Source organism: Pristiophorus japonicus, chromosome 8 (genome assembly GCF_044704955.1).
Source record: "Pristiophorus japonicus isolate sPriJap1 chromosome 8, sPriJap1.hap1, whole genome shotgun sequence".
Taxonomy (NCBI): Eukaryota; Metazoa; Chordata; class Chondrichthyes; family Pristiophoridae; genus Pristiophorus; species Pristiophorus japonicus.
This window is the reverse complement of record NC_091984.1, coordinates 209817401-209831949: the sequence shown is the minus strand read 5'-3', so window position 1 is coordinate 209831949 and position 14549 is coordinate 209817401. Positions and strand designations below refer to the sequence as shown.

General features: G+C 45.5%; 1 protein-coding gene across 2 annotated transcripts in view; it reads left to right on the top strand.

Annotated features, from left to right (window-relative positions):
* The window catches only part of dtx1 (deltex 1, E3 ubiquitin ligase), a 330151-nt gene that overhangs the window by 144694 nt on the left and 170908 nt on the right, over positions 1-14549 (top strand). For both annotated transcript variants that reach the window (XM_070887889.1, XM_070887890.1), the window contains exon 2: positions 43-721. In XM_070887889.1, coding sequence (XP_070743990.1) covers positions 43-721 — 679 coding nt within the window. The remainder of the gene's footprint in view (positions 1-42; positions 722-14549) is intronic.

Sequence of the window (14549 nt, the reverse complement as noted above, 5' to 3'; positions counted from 1 at the left end):
TGTTTAATGCTGAGTAAAGTCTGTTGTGTTTTCATTTTTCAGGAACCATGCGACCAGTTAGAAGAAATTTTTATGACCCCTCTTCTGCTCCAGGAAAAGGGATAGTTTGGGAATGGGAAAATGACAGTTGCTCCTGGACTCCGTACGACATGGATATTTGTATAACCATTCAGAATGCATACGAGAAACAACACCCTTGGTTGGACTTGACTTCTCTGGGATTCTGTTATATTATTGACTTCAACAGCATGTGTCAGATGAACCGACAGACACAGCGGAAACGGCGACTGCGCCGGCGAATGGACCTGGCCTACCCTTTGACTATGGGTTCTATCCCTAAATCACAGTCCTGGCCCGTGGGCACACAATCGGGTCAGCCGTGCAGCTGCCAGCAGTGCGTCCTGGTCAACAGCACGAGGGCAGCCTCCAATGCCATCCTGGCGTCCCAGCGACGGAAAGTTTATTCTGCCACAAACGGGACACTGACTGTCCGCCAGAGTAACTCCTACAATGGTGCGGCCCTGTGGTCGACTGCGAGCACAGCCGGGATCACCCCTTCCAAGCCTGAGCAGGCCCGTTCGCCGACCACAACTCAACTTTCTCCCATCTCCCAAAGCCAGAGCGCGACCACAACAACCCCAATACCGGGCCAGAACAACCTGAACCGACCAGGTACCCAAAGGTCAGCTGTGGTCAGCACAAGAGCCTCCATTCCTCCCGGGTAAGTTCAAATGCAAGACATAGCGGTGATATCCATGTAAAGTCGTTCGCATGAACCTCTCTGAAGGGGAAAGTAATGATCATAAGCAGAATTTGCTTTTAAGAGAGATGCTGGTATGGATTTAAAAGTAAAAGTGAACCGTCATCTGGCTCTGCTTCTGTATATGGCAGATGACTTTAAACATGTAGTGTGTTCACAACACATTAGAGGTGGGGGGTGATTTTAACACTACTCACTCAGCAGAAACCTGGCGGGTGGGCAGTTAAAATCGCCCAGGCTCTTACCTTTCCGAAAGCCGCCATGATCGCAACATTTACAATTGCAGGCAGCAAGGGCACCCACCCAGAGCCAACAGGGTCCTTCTTTACATATGCATGTTGTGGCCCGATGACATCATTGAGTCCTGACTGTAATTTTAACTTGGGCCTGAATAGAGAATCCACCTGGAGTTAGAATCGGGGACATTTAGAGTCATTCATTGAAAAGCTGTCACCTTCAAAGTAAATTACTCGTCCCAAAAAAGTGCAGTGGAGCAAAACTTGCTTAGCAGGGTATAGAAATGAACCTTTTTTACTTTGTTATGCTGCTGATTTTTCAGTTCTATATCTTCAACTCTCATTGACTAACGTTATGGGTGATTTCAAAACTGCTGCAAAAGGTTTGACATTATACTTCCCTGAACATAACTGCACCTCCCAGTACTTTGAGTAAGTAATCTTGATATTTAAACTGTAGAACATTCGATTCGTAGTGACAAATGATTTAGGGTGAATTACATTTAAGATTTTGGTATGCTTCATTTCTTGCAATGGGGTTCTGTAATCTGGGGTTCTGGATTTGCTACGGAACTCTAATGGTGCGGGCTGTGGTAGCGACAGATTTGTATTTGGTGGTCTACAGGCGCCAACATCAACAACCCTTTGAATCAAGTGAAGGTAAGACGGGGCTCTGCTGTGGAGGCTTAAAACTAGACTGGTTTGCCCTGCTGCTTCTTATTTACTTATCTCCCTGCTGTAGAGAGAGCACAGTGAAGCTGCCACAGGGGTATGTATTAGACCAGCAGCTAAGGAAGGTTGAGGCTGGGATCTTGCGGGTGAATTGCTGTCTTTCATTTTGCTGTGCAAGAATCCAAGTAAAAAGAATCTGCATCAGGAAAGGATTAGAGACCCTCGTAGGCCATCTCTCCTTGGTCTCCTCCCCTTCTGTAGCCCAGCCATCTGGGGCTGCTTCTTCTACGCTCAAGGCGCTATATAAATCCAATTGTTCTGTTTAACCTCTTAAATGAGAAGTGGGAATATTGCACGGTTTGGGCCCTCTAACATTCGATGCAGCAGGTCGTTCCACATCTGTGCAGAGAACCATCAGTTGATATTTTAGGACATGAAAAACATATTGTCCCAGAAATTGCGGTCGGAGGCTTCCCGCGGGCGCAATAATTTCTACGAAAGTACCTGGTGGTCCCGGAGATTCGAACGCTTGCGGTCATAGGGCTCTACGCGAAGGCCAGTGTAGGGCCCCACGTATCCCGGTAACTTGAGCAATTTGTACGGATCTCAGGATGGGCCGGCCCACGTGATCCCAATTAGAGTAGGGAGATCCCCGTTCATACTTATAGTAATTCCGTATGTAAGTATGAATGGGAATACCGCCAAAAACACACAAACACTGAAAATAAATTTTAAAAACACATTACATATTTAAAATTAATTAAAATGCACTTTAATGAAATATTTTATACACAAATGAATTTCTTTGAAATAATGTTTTATTTGTTTTAACAGGGCTACAATAAAGTTACCTTAATGGACAGGGTTTTTTAATATATAAATAAATGATAACATTTTCTTTTTCCATTCATAAAAAATCTTATGCAGTGTAAGAATTTGAAGGACATTCGCTGGGCAGGGGTTGGACAAATAGCCCAACCGTCCTGCCCCACTGCCCCAGCGGAGGCCCTTTTCCTTCACATGCGTGCGATCTGTCAAAAGATGAAGTAACTTGTGGGGACCCCACAGACGGGTGCGCACTTCGTACGCAACTGTGGGGAGTGCGATTTCTGGCTCATTAATAAACTCGGAAAAGAGACAGGCGAAAGAAAACGCGACACAGAGACACATTAGAGGAAGTATCAGTGACATGTTTGTTGGGCGATCTAACAGATCGCATTAGTGATGGAATGAAGCATTGAACAAATGAGAGAAAACACAGGATGTGTGGATAGTATGGAAGTGGGAAATCTAAGGAAAAGGAGAGAAAATGGGAGAGATGAAAAACTTAGAAAACCTTGGGATCCGGTTTGAAATTAAAACAAGACGCTCGCAAAGTATAGCAGATCCAAAAAGGAAGAAAAGACAGACTCTTGCTGTGTGAGGCCTACTGGCTGTAACAATGGATCACATGCTCAACTGCATGAATTCCCATTCGACCTATTTGACAAAGAACGCACTCAGCAGTTTATCTCTTTTACTTTTGTTGGTGAGTTCATTGTTGCTAATGCTCACGACGAGCAGTGTAGCAATGATAGCAATCGATCTCTCGCAGCAATGGAATAAATACAGAAATGCCCCAAGTGCACAGGAGGTCCATCAGTATTGAACGAGAAACGACAGATTAATGTTTCACATGAAGACGCTTTGTCAGTTCTGATGAAGGCTCTTCATCCAAAATTGTTAACCTGTCTTTCCAATACGAATGGATTAGCAGTTTATTGGCAGCGTTTTTGGTTTCTCTCTTTGTCCCTGTCGATGGTGGTTATTCTCTTTTGAAAGAATGCTCCATTGAGTAAGTGAAAGGGCTGTCACCTATAAGACTAGAAATGATTGTCGATAACAGCGATGGGTTGATGCCCTCATTAAAATAACGGGTAGAGGGAATATCATGTCATTTGGTTGTCCAAAAGTTCTTTTTTACAATGGTAGATGTCATTAATTATGGTGTTAGCTTCTTGGGCAATTAAAACAGAGAAAACATGGGCTTTGTCAGCATAAAGTGCCCCGGCCCTACCTCAAAGAAATATCCAGGTCCAGGTGACCTTTATGTGGTTTTGCAGTTAAAAGTACATTTTGGGGAGGAATTCCTCATGGGTAATATAAATTAGCTCAGGTTTCACACAAGCATTGGAAGCAGGTGTCTCCAGAACCGATTACTTGCTAACAGCCCATATAAAATTGACAGAAAACCAATTAGTTATAAACAATGGTACTTCTGTGTCGAATATAGAGCATGTGTGGACTCTTGGTACCATCAGTAGAAATAAGGGTGCGATAAATTGACTTAATGATGGCTTGCTTACCATATAGCAATAAAATAAGCTGCCTACTGGTGTAAACAATCTCAGCAAGTGCAAAGCTGTAATTCCTAAATTGCTCTGTTGATGACCTATCATTTGAATTATTGATCACAAAAAATTACACGTAATGACTGCTTATTACTGAAGGACAAAACCAGCAGTACTTTGAAGCTGCAGTTATAAATGTTCCAAGAGGATAGTCAGTGTCTTCAGGGCAGTGTCTGCCTTGTCTGCATTTCCAGACAAAAATAAATGCAACTCCAGTTCTCTGTTTCCCCTGCAGCATGATTTCTGGTCCCTGCTTCATAGAATCACAGAATAGCTACAGCACAGAGGAGGCCATTTGGCTTGTCGAGCCCGTGCCGGCTCTCTGCAAGAGCACTTCAGCTAGTCCTACTCCCCTGATCTTTCCCCACAGCCCTGCAATTTTTTTATTCCTTCTGGTACTGATCCAATTCCCTTTTGAAAGCAGTGCATTCCAGATCCTAACCACTCGCTACGTAAAAAGGTTTTTCCTCATGTCGCCTTTGGTTCTTCTGCCAATCACCTTAAATCTGTGTCCTCTGGTTCTTGACCCTTCCGCCAATGGGAACAGTTTCTCTCCATCTACTCTGTCCAAACCCCTCCTGATCTATCGAATCTCCTCTGCTCTATGGAGAACAACCCAAGCTTCTCCACTTCCTCTTCCTGCTCCAGGGAGTTGAATCACAAGGTTGGGAATGACCACCCACAACGTGCAGAGGTGTTCAATCCCCTGCAGCAGGAGCAGGTAGTAGGTAGATTGATGGGGGAAACACTGGGAGGAGGAAGGTGAGTGGCAGCATAGCTGGAAGGGGGAAAAAAGTGGAAAAGAGTGGGAGGAGTGCTAGTCTGAACTGGGCGGGGAGGGAAAGGGACAAAAATTCCAGCATGAACTGACGGGAAAGGAGGGTGGGGGCAAAGATCGTCAATTTGTGTTGAGGGTGGGGGTGGAGAGATCAAAGTGTTAGTTTGAAGTGATGAAACACATGAATAGTACCATCATGAATTAAAGGGAAGGCTAGAGAATAGCGCCAGTTTGTATTGAGGGAGGCGAGAGCGAAGAGTACAAGCATGAACGAGTTTGGGGGCTGGGATGGGGAAATGTATGCCAGAATGAATTGGGGAGGGAGAGAAAAGTGCCAGTTTCAATTGGAGGGGTGAAGAGTGCCTCAATGAACTGGGGGATGGAAATGTCTCTCTGGGTGGGGGAAGAACAGAATCACTATGACAACTGTATAAATTATTTTAAAACAATTAGCCTAGATTTATGTGCTCAAGTTCCTGGAGGGGGACTTGAACCACAACTTCCTGACTCAGAGGCTTGTGTGCTACCCACCGAACCACATCTTCCCAGTTCTAGAGCATGATGGCACATCTGCACTGTAAGTATTCATTGCGCCGTTTACATCTGTCCTGTTCTGTATGATTTGGTGCAGATATTATTGCAGCTTTCCAAGAAGCTCAAGCCTTCTTTTACTTTCAAAATCGACTTTATCTCAAATCAAGCTTCATGTCAGACTATTGATTGATTTTTAACCTGATAGATCTTTATATGTAAAAGTCTAACGTGTCCATCTCACGCCAGCTACCACACGTCAAAGTGTCACAGTTTGTTGCAGACACAAAACATTATAACAGTTATTATAACTACCCTGAAAGGTGAAGATGCATCCTTATTTCCCGACAGTCTGTGACCTGGGGGAGAACTTTGATTGTATTATCCATTACTGGAGGTAACACTTCACGCTGACATCACGGTGATGTCTGACCTGGAGCCAGAGATTTACGAGCTTTTACGATTTCTCTTAGTTGTTGATAGACTGTTACAATTGCCTGGATTTAAAGACTTTCACCGTTTCTACACGAGGAGTACTTGAGCAGTTGTTTCGCAAAAGAAAGACTTGCATTTATATGGCGCCTTTCACAACCACCGGATGTCTCAAAGTGCTTTACAGCCAATGAAGTACTTTTGGAGTGTAGTCACTGTTGTAATATGGGAAACGCAGCAGCCAATTTGCGCACAGCAAGCTCCCACAAACAGCAATGTGATAATGACCAGATAATCTGTTTTTGTTATGTTGATTGAAGGATAAATATTGGCCAAGACACCGGGGATAACTCCCGTGCTCCTCTTCTAAATAGTGCCGTAGGATCTTGATGTCCACTTAAAAGAGCAGGCGGAGCCTCGGTTTAATATCTCATCCAAAAAGCAGCACCTCCAACAATGCAGCACTCCCTCAGCATTGCACTGGAGTGTCAGCCTAGATTTTTGTGCTCGAATCCCTGGAGTGGGATTTGAACCCACAACTATCTGACTCAGAGGCAAGAGCACTACCCACTGAGCCACAGCTGACTTCTTATATAATTGTATGAGACCGTATGATGGGAAAAGTTTATAATGGGATGTCTAATTTGGCTATGCATTCGCTGGCCTCTTGAAATGTTGAGTGGAGAAATGAGGTGCCTCCTGCAACAGATCTTAGTGGGCAGGTTGATGTGATGTGTTCCATGCCAATCGTAAAATGACAGGCCAGGTTACACATGAAAATGCCGAACAGGAAAAGATCAGATAGCCTATCTCGTCTGCCCCATTCAGTCATGATAGCAAAATGTCCAGGAAATTCCTCTCCGACTCTTGAAGATGATATATACTAGTGACCGTGAGACACATCATTTAATACCTCACCTACCTCTTGTACACTGCGATACCAACCACAGCCAGAAACCTGTCCAGCTCCCTTTTGAACATTTTCAACAAATTAGTACTCACCGCAAGAGCTGGCAACTTTTCCCAAAGGTCAGTGACCCTCCGTGGAAAGGGCTCTCTAAGCCGATCAGGACTAGCAGTCTGATCTGTTCTTAGACCTCATTCTTTCCAGGATTATGTCTGCTTTACAACTTTAAGTCAATTAACTATACATTGCATTAATGGTAATTAAGCATAATCTACAGGAGTGAGACTGATGCAAAATAGCCATTTAAAACTTCTATCATATTTTGGGACTTCACCTGAATCTATCCTGAGAAATCCTTTAGCGGCCCATTCAGTCCTTAATTGCCCCCTGACTCCAAGGATAAAGCAAAGCATCACAATCATGCTGCAGACCTCACACTACCTTAAAGCAACACCACTGTGAATCCAATATAAAAAGAAACCACTGCGGCACTTGCCTCAGGGTTGAACATCAATCAGAAAGCCCAACGTACGACAAATTTGGCTGCTTTGTTTTTATTCATAAAGTTCGGTGATTTTCCAATTCAACCATTTGTTGGCACTTGGCCCTTCACAAAGCTGGGGGCCTGAGCTGCTGGCCATGTTTGACCAAAAATCTGCCAGGCAGCTCTATATGGAATCAGAGGGCTGGATTTTTGGAGCTTCTGCTTTCGGGACGATAATGGCGGCGGGGCGGGAAAGTTAGCGGCTGGGAATAGTTTGTGCTTTAGTATGTAAGTTTGGGCATCTGGGCCCTGGTTTAGGGGACGCAGCGCTAAGGGAGGCGTTGTTCACCTCTCGTGGCGCAAGGATGGGAAACTCCCGAGCTAAAGAGCTGGGTTGGGAGCGCTCCGAGAGACGCCTGGGCGGAGGGGGGGGGGGCCCTAAACCACCCCCCCCCCCACAAAAACATTCCTAAAACATTGGCCACGCCACCACAACACAAATCGCACAAAAAATTAAAACATAAAATACTCGCACTTACGTTTACAGTCCATTACCTTCCTCTCCGCTGCCGGCATCGTGGGACCACTCTGATCTCCCAGGCGGGCATTGCGGGCGCACTTCCGGGCAGACAGATCAGGGAAAAGTCCAAACTCGCGCCAGTGTCGCAACCAGGGGCGTTACACACCCGGCGCAGCTCTTCCCAGCGGGCTTGCTCACTGCCGCCACTGAACCCAAGCGGAGGATCGTGGCGAGGCACTGGAAACCTCACCGCCGCCATTCACGCCGTTCTGGAGCGAAACCCGGAGCGCAAAGGACCGGAAAATCCAGCCCAAAGGTCTGAAAATAGGTGATTTTTATCTTTTGGAAGAAGCTGTTGGTTCTGATTGTTTTGGTTGGGGAGGGGGCTTTATATCTGATCACTATTCTCAGAAGGCGAAGTATCCATGCTTATTTGCAGAGTTTGGAAAGGGAGGGGAATGTGTACTGGTCACTATAAACTCACAAAATCTGGGCAGCGGTGGGAAACAAATGGTCAGTTGCTCTAGCTGTGCAATTCTCCATGTTCCCATCTTCAGAAAATTCAATTAAAAAATACGTCACAGTAATTGACAACACCTTTGTTCTTTTTAAAAAAAAAACCTTTCTTGAAACACTATGGCTTCAACAGTTGCCCCAGTAACGAATGACACCAACTCAGTGATGAAGCTGGGCATGTCGGCTAAAACCGAGTGCAAGTGAGAGAAGCACCTGCGGGAAGGTAAGCTGCCAATAAACACATGGAAATCATTGACAGTTATTGCAGCACCTTAATCCTTCAGCCTGTGTAACGTGCATTGGGCAGGGAAGATTTCAAGACATTACGCAACAGGTTACTTTTAAAATGAATATTCAAAAAAAATAGGGATTAGAAGTGACTCTCTAATTGCATAATGAGGCCCTGAGTGAAGAACTGTTCCCAAGGGACTCGGGAGCGGCCTTCCCTGTGGTTGTCCAATTGTCAGTAATCAGCTGTAGTTACAGCTGGTGCTAACAGTATGGCCATGAGATGGAGCACTCTCCTTTAGCCAGTAGTGTGGCTGTGAATGGGTGAAACTCATCCAAAGAAAGAATTTGATGGCTTGTACACTCTGGTTTAGAGGTCAATTCTGGAGCCGCTAGGTTGCCTCATTTTATTATCACAAAATATTTCTACTTTCTCAAGATCTTCCCAAATCGCACGCTGTGTAGGACCTGCTCTGATAGCTCTGCCAATGCTACTCTGCAACTAGCTCCTAAAACGTGAACAAGTATGGCTTGCGGGGTGACTCATCCTCTGCTCTCCCACCTCCCTACCTCTGCACCGCTGGCTTTTGAGAGATTAGCCAGTAGAGAATGGGGGAAAAATAGCTCTGCAGTAAGTAATAATTTATGTTATTCTCTATAATAACTCAACACTTTAGCACGTCAATGTGTTTTGCCATGTCATGGCCGAGCAGGTGGCACGTCTTTACAACTGTTCGAACCGTTATTTAGAGAAACTGGCCAGGCTGCGTTATTTGTTTTATCCGCAAGTTAGTCCTTGTTAAGGTGCAGAAATACCTATCTTGGAAGCCAGACATATATGATGACAATGGTCTTTTAACAAGTCAGTGATTTATTGTGTCATAAATATGCGGAATCTCTTAAATGATAATATTTATCATGTCCTGCAGACATCCCCGTTCCAGATGCAGGTAAGAGGACATATATTTAAGCAATGACTGTATTATTGCCAAGAACAGCCACCCCCACAATATCTACTGCATCATGTTCTTGTGCTGCCCCTCAAACCCCAAAACAGATACTGTATACTTTCTTAAATAAAGCGCTTCATGGTTGGTGTACCTATAGTTTTTCCTCTGCAGTACTAATATTCCATGGGGGAGAAATTCGGTCGCGCCTCATTTGGGGCGGTAGCCCAGGTGGAGCGGTAATTTTAGCGCCTTGAAAAAGTTTGCGCCCTCTGTCCAGAAATTGGTCAGAATCGGTCGAGGAGCTGACCGAGGTGCTAAATCAGCCATTGCACACCAGAGCTCGGGGGGCGGAGGCGATAATGAGAGTTTGGTAAATTTGGCGAACCCATTGCGCATGCGTGGAACTCCAAATCAGACCCCGGCAACAGCCAGTCTTAAAGGCGCGGCTTAGTAATGCACCCATTAAAGTTTTCAAAATCACTTGTTTTCAATGTCTACTGTTAGATCTGTCTGCCGCTGCAAACTCGGAGGCTCACGCACCGTGCTCTGTATAAACGTTGCACTGACTGTGACCTCTGGGCAAAGCGCTTCCTCATCCCTTTAAGCATCCACCAATTAACGACTCTGCAAGCCTGTACAGACTGTTCTCCCAGACATTGTTTTTGGCGGCCGCTAAACGAGGCATCTAATTTTCTGACAGTTGCACCAGGAATACGTCATGATCGGAATGATCACTGCGTTCCCAGTCGGTAACCTCTTACGCTCCCATTAATGCCCCCTCTGACCACTAACTGAGGCGTTAGACAACTGAAAATCCAGCCCTATGTCTCTGATAGGTTTGCACCAGCCATAGTTCAGGCTCGTCTGTGCCCACTACTAAGAACGTGGGCTGGACTACATTTTCTGATGGGCATCCCTCCATCTAATTTGAATAGATTACTGGCACAAGAAAGGTTTGCCCAGGGAGGTTGGAGAAGTTGCGGTGACAGAAAAGATGATTGATTGTTAACAGTGGTACTGCGGAGATATTTGGGCAGCAGTTCTACTTTTGAAGCTGACTGGTTGGACATCCTGCTGCAGGAGTTGCATCTAAAGAAGATGCCAGTAAAGGCAGGAGGGGAAATTGTATGCAGGGAGATCAACAACTGATTTAATGCTGTCAGCCACGTCCCTTATATCTGGCTGTAAATGGGGAAGAAGTACACTCTTAGCAGAAGGGTATTGAAGGTAACTGTGCTCCCTGATTTCTTGTGGAGCCAAAGTTACGAGTTGTCGTACCTTGTTGGGCAGGGCATCCGACCTGCAGGCAAAGTGGAATCTGAGCTTTTTCAATCCAGCCATTGGAGCCCAGGCAACTCAGCCCAATATGGAATTATCTTGTGCACCTCAAAGTTTGGAAAAGGCTGTGCCTAGCCCTGTTACCTCAGCCGTGGCTCAGTGATAGCACTCTCACCTCGGAGTCAGAAGGCTCTGGGTTCACATCCCACTCCAGAGACTTGACCACAAAAATCTAGGCTGATGCAGCACTGCAGGAGTGTTGCAGTGTCAGAGGTGCTGTCTCCAGTTTTCTTTCTTTCTTTCGCTCTCTCGATTTCAAAATGCTCATCCTTGTTTTCAAATCCCTCCATGGCCTCGCCCCTCCCTGTCTCTGTAATCTCCTCCAGCTCTTGAGGCTTTAGGAAATTAAGACACACATATGAGGGTAATCAAAATACAGATCTTTTTTATTTGTTCAGGGGATGTGGGCATCTCCGGCAAGACCAGCATTTATTCCCATCCCTAATTGCCCTTGAGAAGGTGGTGATGAGCCGCCTTCTTGAACCGCTGCAGTCCGCGTGGTGAAGGTACTCCCACAGTGCTGTTAGGGAGGGAGTTCCAGGATTTAGACCCAGCGACGATGAAAGAACGATGATATATTTCCAAGTCAGGATGGTGTGTGACTTGGAGGGGAAGTTGGAGGGGGTGGTGTTCCCATGCACCTGCAGCCCTTGTCGGTCTAGGTGGTAGAGGTCGCAGGTTTGGGAGGTGGTGCCGAAGGAGCCTTGGCGAATTGTTGCAGTGCATCCCCACCACGATGGATGGAGTGAATGTTGAAGGTGCTGGATGGGATGCCAATCAAGCGGGCTGCTATGTCCTGGATGGTGTCGGGCTCCTCGAGTGTTGTCGGAGCTGCACTCATCCAGGCTATTGGAGAGTATTCCATCACACTCCTGACTTGTGCCTTGTAAATGGTGGAAAGGCTTTGGGGAGTCAGGAGGTGAGACACTCGTCACAGAATACCCAGCCTCTAACCCGCTCTTGTTGCTACAGTATTTATGTGGCTGGTCTCGTTAAGTTTCTGGTCAATGGTGACCCCCAGGATATTGATGGTGAGAAATATCTAGAGTTAGAATGGTAAGAAAGACTGTCCCCCTTCCATATGTCCAGATAGGTATGGAGCAGTCTTTAAATACAGGTTCTGGGCTAACCATAGATGATTTTTTAATTCATTCTCAGGATGTGGGAATCGCTGGCATGGCCAGCATTTATAGTTTCGCTACATACAGATGAGTGGCTTGGTAGACCATTTCACAGGGCAGTTTAGAACCAACCACATTGGACTGGAATCACATACGGTCTAGACCGACCGGGTAAGGATGGCTGGTTTCTTTTCCTAAAGGACAGTAATGAACCAATTGTGTTTTCACAACAATTCGACGGGTACATGGTCATTTTTACTGGTACCAGCTTTTTATTTCCAGATTATTTTGAAATAGACTACAAATTCTCAAACTCACGTTAATCTGCATTATTAGTCCAGGCATTTGGATTACTTGCCCAGTAACATAACCACTACGCTACTGTACCCCAAATGTTTCAGGTGTCATAGAATCATACAGCACAGAAGGAGGCCATTCGTCCCATCGTGCCTGTGTCGGGTCATTGCCCCTTAATTGCTGGCCCTTTATGAACTCCTCATCCTGCTAAATCATGCTGCACATTCAGAACTCCCAAGGAATATATCTCATTTTTCGGAGCCCAGACCTCCACAGTTTCTATGGGCAGAGTGCATACTTTTTAAAAAATGTATTAGTTCACGGGATGTGGGCATCCCTAATTGCCCGAGAGAAGGTGGTGGTGAGCCACCATTTCAGAGGGCAGTTAAGAGTTAACCACATTGCTGTGGGTCTGGAGTCCAATATAAGTCAGACCGGATAAGGACGGCAGATTTCCTTCCCCAAATGACATTAGTTAACCAGATGGGTTTTTACAACAATCCGGTAGTTTCATGGGCACCATTACTGATACTAGCTTTTTATTCCAGATTTTTAACTGAATTTAAATTCCCCAGCTACCATGGTGGGATTTGAACTCACGTCACCGGATCATTAGCTCAGGCCTCTGGTTTATTTGTCCAGTGACGTAACCACTGTGCTACCATGCTATGGGCCCAATTTTGGCCAACCCGTTTTTTTTGGCGTACTTGCCCTTTGTGCGCCGTTTTTGTGCGCTGGAAACAGCACCAGAAAAATTGGCCCCATCTTGGCCGTTCTGAAGAGTCTGGAGTGCCCTGGCGCGGCATAGATTAAACAGTGGGGTTGGAGCTACAGTGCGCAGTGCCGTCGGGACCGGTGTTCGCGCATGCGCAGTAGCGCCGAAACTCCTGTCTATGTTGCTGTTTGTATGAAAATAAAGATGCCGCATTGGGTCGCCGCCCCCCCCCGGCCTTCCCCTATATGAGCCAGCCAGCAGCTCGCTCTCTCTCTCCCCTCCTTCCCCCCCACCGCCACCGATGCCGCATTCGGTCGCATGCCGCCCCCAGCCCTGGCCAAAGGGCTTGCAGGTGCGTGCCAAGCCCAGCCAGCCCAGTCCAGCCTCTCCTCCTCTCCCTTCAGCCTCCCGATGCGTCTTTGCCGGCCGCCCCTTTCCCAGGCCGAATGGCCTCCTGTACAGGCCGGCCCGCTGCCTTCTCCGGCCGAGTTCAAGTCAAGGTAGGACTTACTATAATTCTTTATTTGTTATTCAATTGTTTACCTGAGTTCTTTATTTTTATTGAGTTATTTAAACTTTTATTTGCAATGTTTGGTGCTTGGGTGCAGGTCCTTACTTACTTACCTGCGCCGATTTCTTAATTGCCCGTTCAGTTTACGATAGGGTTTGATGCAGTTTATTTGTTACTTTAATTATTTACTTCACTCCTTTATTTTTTTATTGAATTGTTATTACTGCTTGTGCTTTCTTTGGTGCCTTAGTGGTGCTTGAAATGTTGTTTAGGTGCAGTGTTCCTTCTATTTTTTTATTTTTTATTTATTGATTGCTTATTACTTTGGTCTTGGTGCTTTAGGTGCAAGGTTGCTTCTATTTTATTTGTTAATTAATTGCTTATTACTTTTTGTGCTTTGTTTGGTGCTTGATGCTTTAAATGTTGTTACTTACGCCAATTCCTTAACTGTAAGTAAGGTCTTTCTGTGCGGACAAAAGTGGACACATACGCTGCCCTAAGTAAGTTTAGTACGGCTTGTTTCTGGCCAAATTGGCATAAATGGTGTCAGTGGCTGGGAACACCACCTTTTGGAAAAAAAAACTGATGTAAAAAAAACCTAACTAACTCACTTACACTGGCGCAAATTAAATGGCCATATTTGCAACTAAAAAGATACACCAGAAAAATCAAGTTACACCAAAAAGAAACGGTGCAACTCATGGGGAAATTTGGGCCCTATGGGTGGAGCCACTCCTGAAGTTGGATCATTCAGCAGGGTACCTAATTCTCATCATTTACATACTGGAATGAGCTCCCACATTCCGGTAGTGTGGCCATATGTTTTGCACCCAAGTCACCTGTTAGAAAATTGGACATGTTGCCAGTGGCTGCATTCTACTTCATAAATCATTAAAAATCAAACAGTGAATCCATTGTGTCAAGTTGTATCTTTTTAAATTACATTGTCTGTACAGTAATACGCGTTGCATAAACTCAAGAGATTCTTGAGATAAATGACAATGATATTGTTCGAAATGCAATCAATTTCCTGTTGTGGAGGTTTTCTGAAGGTGATTCATGACTGAAGTCAGCCAGGTGTGCCGAGAACCTTCAGTGAGTCAGTGCCTGGCTGGAATGTATTTATACTGCACTGGGCTAAATGCGGTTTACAATGTCTTTCA